This window comes from Plenodomus lingam (assembly GCF_022343315.1).
Source record: "Plenodomus lingam strain CAN1 chromosome Unknown contig_17, whole genome shotgun sequence".
In the NCBI taxonomy this organism is placed as follows: Eukaryota; Fungi; Ascomycota; class Dothideomycetes; order Pleosporales; family Leptosphaeriaceae; genus Plenodomus; species Plenodomus lingam.
Genome location: NW_027093934.1, coordinates 208,243 through 227,287, shown reverse-complemented (window position 1 = coordinate 227,287; position 19,045 = coordinate 208,243). Strand labels below are relative to the sequence as shown.

At 54.7% G+C, this 19,045-nt stretch overlaps 8 protein-coding genes across 8 annotated transcripts; 2 read left to right on the top strand and 6 right to left on the bottom strand.

Annotated features, from left to right (window-relative positions):
• Positions 1 to 470: 470 nt before the first annotated feature.
• On the bottom strand, positions 471 to 2,174 carry IAQ61_003072 (uncharacterized protein; the record flags this gene model as incomplete). The annotated part of the gene is made up of 1 exon (XM_003844683.1): positions 471 to 2,174. The coding sequence occupies one exon, from the start codon at positions 2,172 to 2,174 to the stop codon at positions 471 to 473; it is 1,704 nt and encodes a 567-aa protein (XP_003844731.1).
• A 612-nt stretch (positions 2,175 to 2,786) lies between these two features.
• NOP58 (Nucleolar protein 58) lies at positions 2,787 to 4,830 on the top strand (the record flags this gene model as incomplete). Its single annotated transcript, XM_003844682.1, has 5 exons — positions 2,787 to 2,815; positions 2,891 to 3,117; positions 3,248 to 3,791; positions 3,842 to 4,061; positions 4,114 to 4,830. 5 exons carry the CDS (start codon positions 2,787 to 2,789, stop codon positions 4,828 to 4,830), a joined length of 1,737 nt encoding a protein of 578 aa, XP_003844730.1.
• Positions 4,831 to 5,304: 474 nt separating this feature from the next.
• Positions 5,305 to 6,359, bottom strand: IAQ61_003070 (uncharacterized protein; the record flags this gene model as incomplete). Its single annotated transcript, XM_066095823.1, has 4 exons — positions 5,305 to 5,481; positions 5,676 to 5,879; positions 5,936 to 6,094; positions 6,354 to 6,359. The coding sequence occupies 4 exons, from the start codon at positions 6,357 to 6,359 to the stop codon at positions 5,305 to 5,307; spliced, it is 546 nt and encodes a 181-aa protein (XP_065954068.1).
• A 104-nt stretch (positions 6,360 to 6,463) lies between these two features.
• On the bottom strand, positions 6,464 to 7,557 carry IAQ61_003069 (uncharacterized protein; the record flags this gene model as incomplete). The annotated part of the gene is made up of 4 exons (XM_066095822.1): positions 6,464 to 6,472; positions 6,535 to 6,664; positions 7,048 to 7,133; positions 7,504 to 7,557. The coding sequence occupies 4 exons, from the start codon at positions 7,555 to 7,557 to the stop codon at positions 6,464 to 6,466; spliced, it is 279 nt and encodes a 92-aa protein (XP_065954067.1).
• A 1,504-nt stretch (positions 7,558 to 9,061) lies between these two features.
• Positions 9,062 to 10,920, top strand: IAQ61_003068 (uncharacterized protein; the record flags this gene model as incomplete). The annotated part of the gene is made up of 2 exons (XM_003844680.1): positions 9,062 to 9,887; positions 9,941 to 10,920. 2 exons carry the CDS (start codon positions 9,062 to 9,064, stop codon positions 10,918 to 10,920), a joined length of 1,806 nt encoding a protein of 601 aa, XP_003844728.1.
• A 604-nt stretch (positions 10,921 to 11,524) lies between these two features.
• IAQ61_003067 (uncharacterized protein) lies at positions 11,525 to 11,800 on the bottom strand (the record flags this gene model as incomplete). Its single annotated transcript, XM_066095821.1, has 1 exon — positions 11,525 to 11,800. The coding sequence occupies one exon, from the start codon at positions 11,798 to 11,800 to the stop codon at positions 11,525 to 11,527; it is 276 nt and encodes a 91-aa protein (XP_065954066.1).
• Positions 11,801 to 12,739: 939 nt separating this feature from the next.
• Positions 12,740 to 13,786, bottom strand: IAQ61_003066 (uncharacterized protein; the record flags this gene model as incomplete). The annotated part of the gene is made up of 1 exon (XM_003844679.2): positions 12,740 to 13,786. The coding sequence occupies one exon, from the start codon at positions 13,784 to 13,786 to the stop codon at positions 12,740 to 12,742; it is 1,047 nt and encodes a 348-aa protein (XP_003844727.1).
• Positions 13,787 to 14,248: 462 nt separating this feature from the next.
• Positions 14,249 to 17,524, bottom strand: IAQ61_003065 (uncharacterized protein). Its single transcript, XM_066095820.1, has 3 exons — positions 17,389 to 17,524; positions 17,137 to 17,266; positions 14,249 to 17,027 (listed from the first exon to the last, which is right to left on the bottom strand). The coding sequence occupies exons 1-3, from the start codon at positions 17,409 to 17,411 to the stop codon at positions 14,652 to 14,654; spliced, it is 2,529 nt and encodes an 842-aa protein (XP_065954065.1). The 5' UTR covers positions 17,412 to 17,524; the 3' UTR covers positions 14,249 to 14,651.
• Between the last annotated feature and the right edge of the window lie 1,521 nt (positions 17,525 to 19,045).

Sequence of the window (19,045 nt, the reverse complement as noted above, 5' to 3'; positions counted from 1 at the left end):
GATAATTATCTAGAGATGCCCTTATCGGGGACAGCAAGGCCCGCACAAGGTGGAGATGTTTCGATTGCGATGAGAGGCGGGAGGTTGAATGAGGTGGTGTACGCTGCGGTGTTTTTTGTTTGTGGAGGGTTTTTGTGTGGGTTGGCGAGGTTGTGGGTTTGTGGGATCATGGGTAGGGAGTTTGGATGATGGTTGCTGAATGCAAGAAAGTGTGCAAGGGTTATGAGGTAGGGGAGGATGGCTTGTCAATGCACTTGTATGTATGCATAGTAGATGGATTGTCAAGGTGTCGCAAGACATGGCAGCGTGGGTTGCAAACATCTAGTTTAAAATAACCTTATTCTAAAGATTCCATCAACTTGAACAAGAGCATTTGGATCTGATCTTAATCGACACATAAAACGAGTCGCGCGCTGAGCAAATGCTGGCTTATGCAATGTACAAAAACAGCTACATGCATTGTACAGCTCTCAGGCCCATATGCCCAACGTCCAGCTCGCCCTCTCGTTACCCTTGGCCGCAAGTCCAGCGCCCATACTCTGCCTCTGCGCAACCACCGAGACTTCCTTTTCTCTTGAAGATCCCTGCAAACCATCTTTGAGATATCGCTCACGCTCAATCTCTACAATGCCCTTGATTCGCTGCTGTGCTACAAGACTTGCACCTGCCCAAGCCCCGAGACTTTCCACACCCCGAATCATACCGCCAGCAGAGCACATCGAGGGAGGGCCGTTCTTCAGAGTGAGGTTCGCGAGTTTCAGATCAATGGCATCCTCGTCCGGCGAGTGGAACCCTGCAGGTGTAGCCTGTGATGCAGCGTTCGAATCCGTTGGAGGACAAGCATGCCCTCCCTCTTGTTGACGCAGCTCAAAAGCATCTCGTTGCGCACGCAGCTTTTCTTCATGACGGGCGCTGGCGGTGCCGTAGTTTTTTACAGGGTTCCAACTATTCAGCTGGGCCAGAGCCTCGAGCTCTTTGAGGATCCGCGTCTTGAGACCCGGCAGGTTGGATACGCCGCCTGTGATGACCAAGCGGGACATGCATAGTCGTCGTACATCAATGGGGAGTTGGACGAGGGTTCGATAGACCAGATGGTGGAGTGGAAGATCTTCGTCATCAAACTCACTGAGAGCCATGTCAGACGCGAACAGAGCATCTTCGGCTGGCTGGGCCAACGAGGCAAATGGCACTCTGAGTTCAGTCGGCGGTGTGTGTTTGGGAAAGGGTATGGTGACCGTTGGCGGCGGTGACTCGATTGCATCCTCAAACTCTTCCAGTACAGGCGCTTCACGTGCAGGAAAGTAGACTGTACGACGATTCGATCTCGGGCGAGATTTGCACCAAGCTACACGGGTGAGCACCTCCTCGGCTTCCTCAAATGAGACGTCTGCTCTTGGCGCGCCCGGCTCCGCATCCTCGTCGAGGTGAGCGTTGAGTAACTTGGCCATGCGTTCACTGAGCATCCTGCCTGCGCGGACCGTACGGCGCTCGAGCACTTCGCGAAACTCGCACACGGCGGTGACGACGGTCTCTGCCCAGCCGATGTCAATGACGAGGGCAGAACGTAAGCCGGCGGCAACGGTACAGAGCACGGGGTTGGACATGAGGGTGACGCTCGGGGCTTGGAAGCTCGTGAAGAGGACATCGAGCATGGTGGCCAGAAGCGGGTGCGGCGTGCGTGATGGCATGGCAAGCAGGATGCGGCGGGGCTTGGTGTCGAGCAGGAAGTATTTGTTGTGAGCTTCTCGCATCGCCCGCTCGAACTTGTCTTCGACAAGGCCCAGGTCGGCCGAGGGCAGATGCATGCGGTAGAGCTCATGGTCCTGGCCCCAGGCCTGTCCTCTTTTCCGCCGCGGCCTCTTGTGGACATACTCGGGGTCCCATTGCCTGTAGTCGCCTACTCTGCGCTGCGAGTCGGGCCCAAACGAGAGGGTGCATCGCGGGCTGCTTTCGCCTGGAAAGCCACCACGCACAAAACGGGCACCCACTTCAATGGCCACATACTCGTCTTCGGTGCGGAAGCTGCCACCAGGCGAGCCAAAGGTGGAGGAGAAGGAGCGTAGCAGTGGCGTGCGCGGTGTCTCGGGCGTGGATCCCAGGTCTGCGATGCGTGGTCGGGCAGAGCGACCGAGTGGCCCAGAGACCTTGCGCTCGCCGCCGGTCGAGGTTGACATGGCGGGATGATGGGGAAAAAGGTACTCTGGTTGGTTAGAGAGAAGAGAGGAAGAAGCCACAGTAAGTTGTGATGAAGGCAGGGCGTGTGCTTCATTGCGCAGTTCGATTCGCTATCAAGCCCATTGGGCGGTGGCTGCTAGTTGGACAGCAGAGTGAAGAAGAAAGGTGCTGGTGGTGCAAAGAGTGTGGACCTGGTGAGCCTGGGCGAGCAAGCCTACAGACAGGAACAAGCCCAAGCACAAGTCTATGCTACGATAGCAATAGCATACTATGTCGCAGTCCAGTGGCTGTTTGCTGGTGAATTAGTCGGCCATCTGCTGTGTCCTTGCTGTGGCATGACCTGAATTTCAGGCACAAGAGAGTTAACACCGGTTCTGGTAGTTCCCGGGGATGCAGGCCGCTTGTGCACCTTTGGGACTGGCGTCTTGGCGTCTTGGCAGGAAAATGGAAAAAGTTCGCAACTTTTGAAGCTCCCACAACGGCAGGCATTGCGCACATTCACCCCGTTGCGACTTTCCACTACACGCACCAACGGGCAGTCGATACCCTTGTATTTCCCCTCTCGCCCTCTCTCGCCCTCTTTTTCTGGACAAAACCCAGCAGCTGCAACCATGGGCCTGTTTATCCTGTCCGAAACGAGGTACGGGCTGCTGGCTTGCTTGCTCGAGCTCTTACCACGCATGCGCCTTCAAAAGAGCTAACACATTCTCTGCAGCGCGGGCTATGCCCTCTTCAAATCGAAGGATAAGAAGCTGCTTTCAAAGGGCGACGAGCTCACCAAAGATGTCTCGGCCGTTGTCGACTCGCTGAAGCTCAAGCGCTTCCAGAAGTTTGAGAATGCCGTCACAGCGCTCAACGAAGCCGCTGCTTTGACCGACGGCAAGGTCAGCCCTATGCTGTCCAACTTGCTCCAGGAGCTCAAAGACGAGACCAAGGCTTCATGTACGTGCTTGTGCTTGCGCCGCGCCGACGGCCCCCCTCTTCCCTGATCAATTGCTTGAAACCATTGCCTTCTCTCTTCTTCCTTTCCCCTCTCTCATCATTTTCACGGGTGGCAGCTAATCTCCTGCAGTGGCTGTCGCCGACCCCAAGCTCGCAAATGCCATTGCCCATATCCCTGGCTTGTCGCTCAAGCCCATCTCCGACTCCTCCACCCAGGATGTCTACCGTGCCATCCGCGAGCACATGACCTCACTCATCCCTGACCTTATTCCCGCCGAGATGGACTCGACCCGCCTGGGTCTTGCGCATTCGCTCTCCCGCCACAAGCTCAAGTTTTCGCCCGACAAGGTCGATACCATGATCATTCAGAGCATTGCCAGCCTTGACGTCCTCGACAAGCAGCTCAACACGTATGCCATGCGTGTCAAGGAATGGTATGGATGGCACTTTCCCGAACTGGCCAAGATTCTCAACGACAACCTGGCCTACTCCAAGGTTGTGCTCCAGATGGGCTTCCGCACAAACGCACGCGAAACCGACCTTTCCGGTATTCTGCCAGAGGAGATTGAGGCTGCCGTCAAGGCTGCGGCAGAGATCAGCATGGGAACTGAAATCACCGACGAGGATCTCGAGGCTACAAGTGCCCTAGCTGAGCAGGTCGTTGATCTCACCGAGTACGCAATTTGCTTCTGTCCGCTCTGCACACCTTGCTAATCTGTTGCAGGCATCGCCAAAACCTTGGCAACTACCTCTCCTCTCGTATGCAGGCACTTGCACCCAACCTGACTGCGCTAGTCGGCGAACTTGTCGGTGCGCGCCTCATTGCTCACGCAGGTTCCCTCATGAACCTCGCCAAGTCCCCCGGTTCAACCATCCAGATTCTCGGTGCCGAAAAGGCCCTGTTCCGTGCGCTCAAGACCAAGCACGATACCCCTAAATACGGTGTATGTTTGACTCTGCTTCTGCTTCAGGACATCTACTAACATCATTGCCTAGCTCATCTACCATGCTTCTCTCATTGGCCAGGCGACTGGTAAAAACAAGGGTAAAATTGCTCGCATGCTCGCCGCCAAATCCGCTCTCGGTCTCCGTGTCGATGCTCTCAGCACATGGGGTGTATCTTCTGAGGATACTTCCAACGAGCCAACGGAAGAGGAGAAGTCGCAGCTTGGTCGCGATGCTCGCTTGGGCATCGAAAGGAGATTGAGGGCACTCGAGGGAAAGCCGCTGAAGAGCCTGGCCAACGCCAACCAGACCGCGCTCGGCTCACAAACCAAGTGGGATGTCAAGGAGGCACGGAAGTACAATTCCGATGCCGATGGTCTGACTGGCGACGAGCCCGCGGCTAAGAAATCGAAGAGTGACAAGGTAAATGGCACAAGTTCCAAGAAGCTTGTACAAGAGGTCGACAAAGACGATGAGGATGAGACCATGGCCGACGCGAACAGCGGTTCTGAGGAGTCCGATTCCGATGCAGAAGAGCAAGAGGTTGCCAAGTCTGGTGGTGACAAGGCGGCAAAGAAGGCAGCGAAGGAGGCCAAGAAGGCCCGCAAAGCCGAGCGTGAAGCCAAACGAAAGGCAAAGGAGGCAAAGAAGGCCGCTAAAGAAGCCAAGAAGGCAGAGAAGGAAGCCAAAGACAGCAGCAAGAAGAGGAAAGCTGGTGATGAGGGCGACAAGGCAGAAAAGAAGAAGAAGAAGAAGAGCAAGGACTAGAGGCTTGCTCTTGGTGTATGTGGAAGATTTACTGTATGTTCAAAATGGGCTTGGCGTTTACTGGACTCGGACTCGCTTCACATGGGCGAGCGTGGCGCATGGCATTGGGGCATTTGTGTACATCGTTATTTTCATCGTTGTTAAGTTGCATGATGAGGATGCGTGGGATGGATACCCGCTAGTTGCTATTACACAAACAATCAGCTGTTCGAATGTGTTCGTCCCCATAGCTCGTTGAGTAAATCAGACTTGACATGTAGCGCGGAGTGATACGGACAGGAGAGGATGTTTTAGGTCCTGAGTACACAAGCTCACTCGTCGACGAAACTTTTACAGCAAAGAAAGCTCCCCAGAAGAGCGGCCGGGAGATTGAGGCAGCCTTGTTATGATGAAGTGTGTTATCGAAAACATATAATCACTCCAACATGTAATCACTTCAACATGTAATCACTCCAACATATAATCCCTCCCAACTCAGGCCTTCCTCCTCACCTTCCTCCTCTTCTTACTAGCGCCCAACAACTTGTTTGAAATCTTGTCCATCTTCATGTCCTCTACCCCTTGCGGGATATTCGCCTCTTCCTCGTCAAACACGTGCTGCGTAATAGCGAGAATATCATGGAGTTCGTCCTCTGTGAACCGTGTGCCTGCCTGTACGTTTCTGTGTTGGTATGCATGTTTCTTGGCGAAGAAGAAGAAGAAGAAGAAGAAGAAGAAGAAGAAGAAGAAGAAGAAGAAGAAGAAGAAGGGTAGAGTGTGTGGTTGGGGGATGGGTGACGATGACGATGATAATCACGATGATGATGACGACAACCATAATAATCCAATGCAAATAAAACACTTACCTCTTCAATAACAAGTTCAAGCATGACCTGCGTGCTCGGCCGTAGATTATATAGCTGTAGATACTCTGCCTTGTTGAGACGGTATTTTGGCGCCAGGGCGCGGAAGAGCGAGTTTGGGCCGCGGTATAGGGTCATGGGCCGGGTGGGATGTGTGTCCGCAAGGCGGCTGGTGGTGTAGTCTGGGGTTTGGAGGTAGGTGAGGCCCTGGGGAATGTTGATGTTGGTTGGAGTTGGTGAGGGAAGAGGGGGGGAAAACGTACATCTCGTAACATGTGGTTGAGACCGGCTGGCTTTGCTCGTTTGCGCGACCTGCCGTTTTCATCGAGGATGCCATCTGTGCCGCTGTATTCTGCTTCTTCTTGGCGGAGGTGGAGGAGGAGTTCGTGGTTGGAGAGGAGTGCGGATTGAGGGGTTTTGATCTGGATGGGGGTAGAAGTTAGAAAATGGAGGGGTGTTTGTCTGTGATGGTGACGTGAAGAATGATTTTGATTGTTAAACTGGAAAGTGTAGAAAAGAACAAGACGGTGTGATGATAGGGAGTGGAAGAAGGAGGAAATCTACTCTGGGGGATGAATGGTAAAAGGAAGAATAGTGTTTGTGTCTTTTGTTCATGTATGGTCTTAATCCTGTAGACAGAAATCCATAGCAACATGATTAAACATTGGCAACAAAACTTGCCTGCATTGTAGGAATATAATCTACTACCCTCTACAACACCAGCAGCGCTCAAAGTCTGTGTACGACAGACCCCTGTATCTACCGTACAGCACTCGCAAGCACGTATACGTCTAACCGAGCTGAAAGAAAAGGTTAGACATTCTGTCCCAGTGGATCGACAAAACGCGCACGCATATCTTACTGACGGATGGAGTATCAGGGTGAGATTGGATATCGCTTTGTAATTCCGTGTACTGGCTTCGTTGTCCACGGCTGCGGTTATTGGAGGCTCACGAGGAAACAGGTGCAGGCAGAAAGGGAAGTTTTTCGCGCTAGTGGCTTGGCGGCGACGGTGTAAACCTTCCGTGAGGGTGTCATAGGATGGATGCAGAATACATGGCTACAGTACCTCGACAGCACGGTTTCATTAGCCGCATGTAAGTATAGTTGGTTGGTCTGGCTTGAATTGTTGGTGTACTAGTCACTGATGATACACACGTATCAAATCGTGGGTTTGAAGTGTCTCCACGCTCGGGTCCAACAAACCAGGCTCATCACGAGTCCATGTCCCAGATTTGGTAACCGGATGCTTCTTGGACGAGTTTGTGGGCCCTATCCAGGGCTCTTAGGATTGACTCTCCAGCACCGAGGTATTGTAGAATCTATTTTTCTGCTAGACTGCGTGGTAGCGATCGAGCTCAACGTGGGTGCTGACAAGTCTGCATGGGCTCCACCGTTCGTCCCGTCCCCTCCACGGACGCAGCAGCACGTGTGGGCCTCAAGCTTCGACCTTGCCCATAGCTACCCCGATACGAGCCTCTGATGATCTGCCAGGACTTGCGCGTGTCGGGCAGATTCGACTGCCGCCCAAGGCCGAATGGGCTCTCCCGTAGTAATGAGTCGCACAATATCCTCCCAAGTAACCTCCAGGGTGCACCAAAGTATGTACAGCATTCTGAGAATGGGGCCTCTTCGTACAGCACCGGTACAGGCTTGGCAGTGAATCCTCATGTAGTGTTCACGTACACCACCCACACGGCCGGCGAGTATGCATTTGCTCACGTGTTGCACAAGCACACTCGATAGATGGCCTGACGAGAATCTCACATGTTGGAGAGCGCTGTCGGACCGAAACATGGGCTACTGGGGTAGAAATGAGTACTGCACATACATACCTAGTCGACGCTGGTCCACGATCTGAGATGCAGGATTGCAGTGAAGACATGGTGGTGCGGGATCGATAAAGGTGGAGATAAAAATGGAACTGTCAAAAGGCCCCATCCAGTCAAGGGTATTGCAGGGGGCCGGGGGGCGAGAGAGAAGGAAGCCTGTCGAGAGCCAGTTGGAGGTTGGTAACGCGATGGCCGGCCAAAGGAGTCAAACCGCATGTTTGCATGGGTCTGGACTCATATCGCCCATCCTGTGTGTACTCTATCTGGACCCGGATTTGGCGGGTGCTGCACACGACTGCGTCTGGGAGTGCGAGGCCAGCCGCTTGAAGGCAGACTAGTACTGCAGACTGCTAGGTAATTCCCTCGAATGTACAAGGGGCACGAATACGAGAAGATTGTCTCTGGAGGAACCGCAAGTACCCATTCAAAAAAAAAAACAAAAAACAAAAAAAAAACGGCCGGGTGGCTGGCGGAGGCCCAAGAGGCAAAAAGGCGAAGAGCCATGTGGCCACTGGCTAGGACAATATAGCCGAGAATGGCGCAAACTGGAGCTGGAGCATGGGCAAGGGTGTGCAAAGATCGAAGGGGAGCAGCAGCTTACTGTGTCGTGTGCGTACAGTGGGTATACAATAGGTATCGGTAGAGGGAATGATTATGTCGGTATGACTGGGCAAAAAGTCAGGCCACGCCAAGTAAGTAACGTTACCGGTAGGCGGCGGCAAGTAGAGTAGCTACCCAGCAGCACTCTAGAGTAGCCGTATCGTATGAATGTAGTAGGTACCCAAGTAAGAAAGGATAGAGTACACATACTCTACATACCCAGGTACCGTAGATGGTGACAGCAGACAGGTGGAGGATGCTGGCAGGGGCAGTGCTTGAGAAAGTGTGTAAAAGGGTGAAAGAACGGGCTTTGCCTGGGCTGATTGATGCGCCTTGGGAGGGGAGGGTTCTAGACGCTGGGGGATCGCCACAACGCTTGGACGGGTTCTCTGACGGCTGATTGGTGCTCCGGCCATTTCACACCGTTGCTCTCCCAAAACGCAGAACCCACGACCCCTCCGGTCCGCACACCAAGAAGCAACACCACACCACCACCACCACCACCACCACTACCACCCACCTCTCGTTACTACTTGCAGCTGGTCCTCTGCACACTCCCATTCACTCGTCTGCCCGTCCACCCGTCCACCCGTCCACTCGTCCACTCGTCCACTCCCCTCCCACTCCCTCCGCTCGTTCACCTGCTTGTACCATCATTCATCACCTGCGCCTTGCCTTCTCCACCCAGCTGCCCTGCCGTTTTTGCCGCGCCCCCGCTCCACCCCTTCACCACCAGGCGGAGCTCCCGTATTTCTTCGTGTCTGTCTTGTATACCTGGTCCTGGTCGCTAGGATCCTCAGCCACGCCTCAGCCTTGGTGAATCTTGCACATCATTCTCTCCAACGCCTCGGGGCACAGTGCCAGTGCCAGTGCCAGTGCCAGTGCCAGTCTGCCCTTACAACACCGACAGAGTGCCTCTCTCCTTCCCCGCCGACGTCGCTGTTTGCCATTGAGGAAATGGTCGACCCTCGGCTTTCCTTGTCAGATGCAAATCTTCCAGACCTTCAGCGCCGCCATGTTGCCGCTGCTCTGTCGCACTCCCAACCTTTCCCAGCGACTCCGGATGGGGACCTGGACCTGGGTACGCCCAGCCCCGAGACCGTGGTACCTTGTGGCCTTAGCAGTCCGTCCGTAAACGACATTGCTTCCCTTCTCGATGCTTCCCTACCGCAGCCTATGCCGTTGCCTTCCGCCCTGCCCCAGCCTCTCTTGTCGCCAGTCCACCATGACCGTACCCAGTCCGATCTGACGGCCGGTCTTCCTCTAGCCCTTCCCTCTCCCACAGTATTCAGGGCGGCCCACAAACTGCGCCTTCCCTCTTTTGATGTATTAGGTATTGCTGCACCCCATCCTAATCGCTATCCGCTGCACACAAGCCAGTCCTTCTCCTCGCTTGGTGCCGGTCCGCTGTCCATGCCTGAAGATCCTCTCCATGCACTCAACGCACTGAACACACGATTGGACCTTTCCCCTCCACACCAAGGAGCCCACCACCATCTCTCCCCTACCTCTCCCAGAGCTACAAGAGGCCAGCTGGAGCTTAGTGTCGCCACATTCACACCTCCCTCGGAGCTGGGCACGCTCAGCTGGGGATCCTTTGTGAACGTGACAACGACGGACTTGGGCTCCCCCCCAAGTTCTGATTCAGGTAGATCACCAGACCTTGTTACGACTACAAGTGCCACAGTTCCGGCTCAAGCTCCGATCATCGTACCTACCCTTGCCAGTCCAGGCGAGGAAGTAAGCATGTCAGACTGGGTTGATCAAGTCAAGGACATGATCAGTAAGCGTGCATCTTGGGAACAAAAAAAATCATACATTGCTAAGGAACCATAGTAACCCAGTCTGGATGCTTGGACCTGCATTCGGTCAAGATCCTGTCTCACGCGTTGCCTTGCCCGTCCATGACAGGCCATGTGTTTGGACAAATCATCAGTACCATTCACGAGAGAACGTCGGCACAAACGTCATGGATCAACGTCTTTCATGCCCTTCCTGGCCGCTACACCCTGTCTGACTTGCCCAAGTCTCCCCCATCGACCCCCGGTCCTGCCGTGGGAGGAGAATCGTACTTCACAAGCAAAGTCTTTGACAGTGCCGTGGCCATTCCCGACTACCAGCTCGACTCCAAACTACTTCCACCCTGCCCGAGACCGGTCGTACCACCGGGTAGCATCAATGTCTCGGTGGTTGAGCGGTACATTCCGCCTACCAATACCAACGAGTACGCTGAAATGTTCACATTTCGAGGTCGCTCGTTACTCTACGATCGCCTCAGCGAATTATCCACTGAGGATGGTATCCTGCTCTTCGTCTATCCTACAAAAACTGGTGCGCGAACATTCACCCAGCAATATCTAGGGCCTATACTGGATCCACTCCTCCGCACTGTTACGGTAGTGCACGATCTTCATTCAGAGCTGGGCAGAAGCTTGGGACAAATGAGCGCTGTCAATTACCTTGACGAGTACGATCATCTCCAGGGCCGAGTGCGAGACTTTTGCCACGCGCTTGGCGATCGGCCTGGCCATCAAACAGCAACGTACAAGGTCATACACGCCAAGAAGCAGGAGGTTATTCTCAGTCGAGCAGCCTGGGCGGATGACTGGTGGATCAAGCAGGAGAAGCCGAGGGTGCGCGACAACATTACCAAGTATTTCCGCAAGTCCAAGAAGCTGCCATCGAACGAGATGACGGGCGCACACCTCATCCAAGAAGTTCTCGAAGGTGTTTCGAAACGCGGCTATCATGACGGGGAACCAACGAAAGGCGTCGAAGTGGGTGTGTTCATTGTGAAGAAGATGCCTTCTACATAGGATCTGAAGGCCACATTCGACAATCTGTTTCAGCGTGGGTTTGATGGATGACAAAATCACGACATGTGATGATCTTGGACATGAGGTTGCATGTGATCATGAAGCGTGTTTGATTAGTTGGAACGTCCCCCCTACTCTCTATATTTGAGAAGCCTTTTTTATCCATAGCATGGCGTGGCGTTGGCGACATTGATGCAATCTGTCTGGCTGGAACAGGACAAGAATGCGAAATTAATCTTAATGCTCGACGATTGATCGAGAACGAATCGGCTCCAAATGTGCTGAACCATGGTGCTGGTCATGCCCGAGCGCAGGCGCTGCGCAAATGCTAGTGCGCTTTTGAGAGGTTGTGGATGATGATTCAAGTACCGGTAGCGAAGAAGGTCCATTTTGAAAAGCCGGTTCAATAACAGCAGCGTTCCAGTACAGTATTCCAGCAGCCTCTGACTTGCCATGCAGTCGGAAAAAAGGCCAATCAAGTATCAAACTGGATCCCAATTAGCCAGCATCCAGCCGAAAAAGCAAATCCAAAAAACAGAGACACAGCAAGGAATCAAGGAGTCAAGAAACCAAACAACAAATCAATCAATCAATCAATAAAAACTCAATCCCCACACACCTGCCACTTCTGCAACCCCCGATCCCTCGCCTCATTCTTGGGCGCCGCCTTGGACGCCATCTTTGGCTCATGCGTACGCGTGTATTCCTGCGCCAGCGCCGCACAAACTTTCTTGTGCGTCTTGAAGTGCGCTTTCTGACATGCTTTGTTGCAGTAGGTGGCGCTGTGGCATTTTAGGCAGGGTTTGGGGGTGGGTGGGGGGTGGTTGCATTGTGCGCATGTTGATGTTGGTGGTGGTGGGCGCTGGGGGGGGTCGGACATTGTTGGTGGGTTGTTGGGGTAGGGCTTGTGGGGAGGTGGAGGGGGAGGGGGGAGGTTGGGTGGTGTTGTGGTGTTGTTTGAGAAAGTTGGGCGGAGAGAAGGGGGGGGGGGTGAAGGTGTTTTGTCTAGTAAGTGTTGTGGAAAGTGGTGATGGACGCTGGGCTGGTTCTTACAGACCGAAGAGGTGCGTTAGCACATGTACTTGTAAGCGAAAAGGCTAGGCCAGGAGAGTACTAGTTTGTTCCTTCATTGGCATCTCTCACTCAACTGCACACGGCACAAAACTTTGCGACTATCTTGACAATTCACGCACGCGCTGGATGAACTGCTGTAGCGCGGTCGTTGTAGGGCTTCTAATGGGGGAGTTTTGCGGTCTTGGCTGCCCTTCTGATTGGATACAATGGTTTTAGTTCTAACAATACAGTGCGGCATGTACAGGCGGTCGGGGCTCAACGGGCTTGGGATGTTGAATATTCGGGGAAGAGGTTGGATGAGATGCACAAGGTGGAGATGGGGGAGAGGAGAGGGATGAATGATTGCGTCATGTATTTCCAAAATATAGTAAACAACTGTGGTATGCCGGATGTGATGAATTCACTTGGGCGGCGGGCGTGAGCCGTATGGTATGTCATGACATTAGAGTCCTTGCCTAACCGTGGAAGCTACAATGACAAGTCCCCCCCCCCCCCAAAAAAAAAGAGAAAGAATTCGCCACATATGTCCATGCATTCATCGCTGTACAATTCATAAAAAAAAACACACGACGTCTCTTGCAAGAAAATCTCATTTCCTGCTGACTACACCCACCAAGCCTTCCCCACCCCAACCCAAAGTCTCTCGTTCCATTCCAAAAAATGAAATCGTTTCACGCCCAAACCACCACTATCACCCCCCTCATCCCGCCAACCTCATCCCCCGTCCCCCCTTCACACACCCCCCTCACGTATAATACCCCGCACGCACCCAAACCTCACCCTCACCCCCATCCTTGCGATTCCAGCCCGCCAGCCCACAAAGCCCACCCGCCATCTTGTCCAGCAGACCGGAAAGTCGCTTCCGGTTCTTGGATGCTTTTTTCACGGGGAGTGTGGGGAGGGGTTTGGAATGTAGGAGATGGCGGGGAGGGGAGGGGTAGGAGAGGGGGCGGTAGTGGTGTGGTGAGGGTTGGGGAGGTAGGGGGGAGTGAGGGAAGGTTGGGATGGGGGTGGGGTAGGAGTGACGATGCTGGTGCTGGTGCTGGTGCTGATGCTGATGCTGCTCGTATTGATGCTGTATAGGAAAGCGTGCACAATCCCGATAAACATGCGCATGCGCAGAACACTCCTGATAATTCTCCGAATCGCGAGGTGGACCATACGCCCGATGCCCACCGACCGGCGTCCCAGCATACAAATTCCGCGAAGACTTCTGCGCCGTTTGGTACCGTCCACCCTGCGTTACAAGCCGGGGAGGTGAATTATCCCGCAAAGTCCGCGTCTGCGCTAGTCCACGCCCATACGTTTCCTCACACCGTCCGAGGCCCATGTACTCGACCCGCTCCTCTAGCATGTATGCATCATGATCCTGCTCCTGCTCCTGCTCCCGATACGAAACCTTCATCCCACCCTGCCCATCGCAATCCACAAACAGAGTCGCCTCGGACGCGCGCGCGCGCAACTGCGACTGCAGCTGTGATTCCACATTTCCATTGCGGTAGGAGATGATGGGACCGTCGTACTCGTCCCAGTCTACAAACATGGTGCCGGAGGAGGTGGGCCGTTGCGTCTGCATCTGCGGCTGGGGCGGCGTCCAGGATCCGGTGTTGTTGGTGTAGGGAGAGGTGAATTCGTAGCCGGATTCCGGGTTGGGGGTTAGGGCTGCGGTGTAGGACTGGGTGAAAGCGAGATGCTCGTCTAGCATCATCATGATTTGTGCGTCTTCTTCACGGTAGTCGGGGTATGGACGTCCTGTATCGCTAGTATTCGGGGCTGGATAACGGTGTGCCATCGTATTGTTATCCTCTCGATTCCGAGGTTGTTGAATGGCGACTTTGTTTTCTTGCTCTTGGGGTGTAGAGTGTAGTTAGTGGGAAGTGAAAGAGAGTTGGTGGAGGAGAAAATCGAAAAAGGGCTTTCATAGGCGTCTGGTTGTGAGTGTGGAGTAGACAGTGTGAAAATATAATCCCTAGTTTCGGTGGCGTTGTGCGTTGAGTATGTGACATTGTGATGGACGAGTGAGTGCAACTCTAGAGAGTGTCGGTGCTGAAGTGGTACACTGCATCTTTGAGCTGGCGCAATGGATACGCAAAATAGTAGCTTGCCCTGTTGTATTCCAGTTTCGCCATTGTGTTTGTGGTGCCTGCACTGCGCTGCTAGTTAGCTAGTAGTCTACGGAGCCGCACCATGTGCCAGAGGAGACTCGACATCGCTCGAGGTTAGTGCAAAACGCCTGGAACGAGGCCTGCTGGTATAAGACGAGAACATGTACTATTGATCCGGTGATATCATTCTATTAGCGTATTAAGTACTACTCCCTGGATGCCATGGTACTAGATCATCTACCCTCATGTAGACCAATATCGGGCAGCCCAGGTATATGATCAAAGACACGCAACTCTTCTCGACATCTACACTCTGTCATGCGCTCACACTCCTCCTTGAGCTCAAACATGACGGTAGATGACGCACATGTAGATTGGATAGGACATGTCAGTCAGAGCAAGGAAAGTGGTATAGACCAAACGGAACTCCGTGACGAACGATGAACATGAACAATGAAACAAAGCGTGCGAACCCGGGGTATTGCTAAGCTCACGTATGAACATGGGAAGACGGCACTCCAGACGACGTGCCAAGACGCAAGGGCAAGGCGTCTAATGCTTGCTGCTAAACTTGTCCTTGAGCTTGCCGAAAATGGAGCGACGCTTCTTCTTCTTGTCGTCGGCGCCAGAGGCGATGCTTTGGGGTGCGGGAGTACCCTTGGGCGACACGTCCGAATCTTTTCGGTTGTCCTTTTGGGGCGTCTCTGGCGATGTTGCGGTTGCGGGTGCGCTGCTTGTCGCCTCAGTAGTGGTTGTCTCAACACCAGTGGTCACTGTAGGCTGAGTCTGCAGGGTGGTGGCAGGCGCCTGTGGGGCAAATGTGACGTTGGTGTTCGCATCAATGGGCTTGGTGTTGTCCTGGCGAGCAGGCTCGGAGGCAGGGGCGTTGAGCTCGCTAGATGAACTCAAAGGCTTCGAGTCAACAAGAGCCTCGTCGGAAAGACCAGCAGCCTTGGTGGTGGAGCTAGCGTCAGCTGCGACTGGAGCAGACTCGCCTGTGGCATCTGTTGCCTTGACCTCGTTGAGAAGTTCAGCCTCGACGGCCTTCTTCTCGGTGACAGCCTCGGAGTTGGCAGCAGCCTCAGGGCTGGCGTGTGCCTCTCTTTGGCTCTCTGCTACGACGTCGGGCACCTCATGAGCAAGAGCCGGGGTCTCCGTGTGTGTTCCGGGGGCAGTGGCTGATGTAGCGGCAGTAATCACTGGCGCAGGCTCACCTGCCTCGTCGCTCTTTGGGATCTCGTGCAGAAGTTCAGATTCGACCGCCTTCTTCTCGCTGACCGCCTCGGCATTGGAAGCAGCTTCAGGGCTAGCATGAGCTTCCTTCTGGCTCTCAGCAACCACCTCGGGCACCTCGGCGGCCGGTTCGCTCGAGTGGGAGGCGAGAGCAGCTCCGGTAACAGCAGCTCCTGTAACAGCAGCTCCTGTAATGGCCGCTCCAGCTGCGACACCACCAAGGACGGGTGCAGAGTCGCCGGTTGCCTCGTCGCTAGGGACCTTGCCAAGTAGCTCTGATTCAAATGCCTTCTTGTCGGCCACAGCTTCGCTATTAGCAGCCGCTTCCGGGCTCGCATGGGCGGCCTGTTGGCTCTCGGAGACGACCTCCGGGACGGCAATGGCTGGAGCGGGCTCGCCAGCCTCGTGGGTCTTGGGGACTTCGCTCAGAAGCTCCTGCTCGACCTCGCTCTTTTCACGGACAGCCTCGTCATTGCTAGCAGCCTCGGGACTGACATGGGCCTCGCGCTGACTCTCCGCCACAACAACGGGCACGTCAGCAGCAGCAGCAGCAACAGTGGAGTCTTGCGAACCGACGACGGCATCGGCAACCTTGTTTTGGACGTCAGCCGCAGAGGTGTTCGCATCGACACCGGTGGCCTCAGCAGCCTTGTCCTTGGCAGAGTACGCAGCGGCGGCCACGAGACCAGCACCAGCAGTGACACCTGCCGCGGCGGTAGCAGCCGCCGTTCCGAGGTTGGAGCTGACATTGGAGAGGAACGAGTTATCGGCCGCCGCAGGAGCCTCGGGCACATTTTCCTTCAGTTCTTCCTCGACTTGCTTCTTTTCCTCGACAGCCTCCGGGTTCGACGAGGCTTCAGGAGCAGCGCCAGCCTCGTGTTGGCTCTCGGTGACGGCTTCTGGGACACGGGGTTCCTTGGGGACTTGGGCGGCGAGAGCAGCCGTGGTGCTAGTGGGAGCGGCAGACTGGATCGTGACGCCCGTGTCCTGCTCCGTCTTGGCATCGACTCCCATGGGTAGGCTAGATTCGGGTATCATGTTGCCCATGACAGGGGGCAGGCCGAACATGCCACCCTTGGCCTCGCGCTCGGCCTGGGGAGTGAAGGCAAGCGGTGGCAGTGCGTCGGCTTTTTCATAGGATGCGGCATCGGTGGTGGCGGTGCTGTCGACGGTGTTGTCGGTGAGGGTGCTCGGATGGGGCACGGGCTCGCCAGGTGCAAGGTGAATGGGGTTGCCAGCGCCAGCCGTGGCGGGAATGGGGGCCACACCCAACGTTGCGGCCTCGTCGTCGTCCTCGGGCTGCTGGTCGTGCTTGACGGTAGATTGCACTGTGTTGTCAGTCAAGGTGCCCGCATCAGGTACAGGCTCGCCCGGCGCCAGCGTGATGGGGTTCCCAAGACCAGCAGTAGCCGGCATGGGCGCAATGTTGAATGTCTGGGGCTCGCTGCCTGGAGTCTCTGCCGCGGGGGTCATTGGGAAGGCGCCAGGGACAGAGTCATCGGTGCTCGTCTTGCTCTCCTCTTTGGGCACTGCGCCAGCGAGAGCAGCGGTCGAGGACGTGGGCGCGGCCGATGACAGGGTGCTCACCGGCTCGTCGACGATGTCTTCTGGAAGCAAGACATTGTTGACGATGCCGTGGCCGTCGTCCTCTTTGCGCGCGCTCTCGTTGGTACACCAATTGCCATCGACGACAAACTAGCGAGTGGGCGGTCAGCAAGTGTTGCGCGCGCAGGCGTCGCACAGGCGCAGACATAGGCATAGGCAGAGGCATAGGCATAGGCATAGGCGGCGGCGACTGACGTACCTTGTACTGGGTGTGCGTCTTGGGCAGCTCGACCGTCTTCTTGAAGACACCGTCCTCCTTTTCGAGCTGGACGGTCTTGCGCCAGTCGTCAAAGGTGCCGGTCACAAAGACCTCTTGGGCAGCATGTTCCCTTGTGGCGACAAGTCAGCGATGGATGGGGCGCCATGGGGAGTCGACGGGCGTGATGCGGCGCAGGGCCAGCCTGTGTGCGCCAGAGACCCTTGTGCGGGCAGCGACGCATGAGGAACATACCAGGTAAAAGTGTATTTGCCCATGGCAGCGGAACAAGAGGCGTTGGTCAGGGATTGGGGGGAGGGGGGGCGGAGGGAAAGGAGGGGGGGGGAAGAGAAGAATGTGCGATCAAGGAGTGAGACAGCTTTGAGTGTTTGAGACAAGAAGGACACAAATCTGCGTCTTTGCCCGGTGCAGGTCGAGGAGGTGGTTGGGGAGGTCACGAAGCCTGTCTTGGGCGGGTACAGGCTAGCCATTGTCGGCTTAGCGTTCTGTCTGGGCCGCGCTAATCTGGGCGTGTTCGTTGCGCACGGAATCATTCGAATGGCCGCCGCCACCGCCATCTGGTCAGTGTGGGAGAGGGGCGCTTTGACCCGAGGTCGATTTGCTTCACACAATGCCCAATTACATAGGACTGCCATGGATGTATTTTCCAAACCAACTTGACAATGTCCCCTCGCTGTCCTCTCTTTGTGTGGTGCGGTGCTAAGAGTAGGTACTACACTATGCTATGCAGGTAGAGTCCCCCTGCGCCTGGATGGTGTCACGTGTGTGCTCGTGCATGGATGTCACCTTGAAATGGCGAATGGTTCGCATGGTTCGCCTCACTAGAGACGACTAACAAGTACGTCATCGCTTATCAAGGCTTGTCCGCAATCTCCTTGGGGTCCGCCCACCAATGACCACGAGTGATTCTTACTCCCCTTGAAATCCATTTCACATACAACACAATCAAAATCAGAAAGATGCACAAATCAAAGACAGAGAATACATGCATCCAACATGCAACCAACTGCCTGGCCATCTCATGTCTCATGGGCAGAGTTTTTGCTCCTTGTCTCTCTCTCTCTCTCTCTCTCTCTCTCTCTCTCTCTCTCTTCTCCTGCAGCCCGCGTCTTAACACGGGCGACTAGGTAGCTTCTACGCATTTTTTTCGTCCTCGGCTGTCTGCTCAGTGGTTTTGTCCTTCACCGCCAACTTAGTCCTTTGTCAGACAGTGCAGCTGCCTGTCTCTTTGATCGAACCGCCCTACCAGCCAATCAGCCGTGTAATGCCTCCTTTTCCCAAAGACGGCCAAACACTTGGGAGTGCAGCTACTACTGGATAGCTTATCTTCTGCCTACCTAGGCCTAATACTAGCTAACAGTATAGGTAGCACTCTACCTGCCTAGCCAGAGCTGAGCTGCTTCCTGATGGTCAGTGCCCCCAGCTCTCGATGTTCCTTTGAAGGTTGGTGCAGCAAGCTCTGGCCAATAAGCAGTCCGTGGGCAGGGCGGGAACTAGGACGAATCTGCTCCTGCCAGAGCTGCCGCCAGGAAGTTTCCCTCTACAGTAGATGAGTAGGTAGATGGGTACAGTAGCTACTTCCTCCGTTGTACCAGTCATACCATCACAGTAGGAATAGGATCATAGCCATCATGAGAGCTCCTAGAAGGGAAAAGGCGGGTAAAAGCGTGGATGAAATAGAGCCCAAGTACCTAGCTTCAACAAGGCAGCTAGCCATGTACCGGTAGGTACCCATCACAATCATCACTCAATGCGCCTTTCTCAACCGATAGGTAGATTCAACGATGAAAGACAAACAACAACTAGTGTTTGCACATCTCGTCTCACAAAGTCGGCTTACGTATGCTATACATGGACGCATACATACATACTAGACACAGTATGCTACATG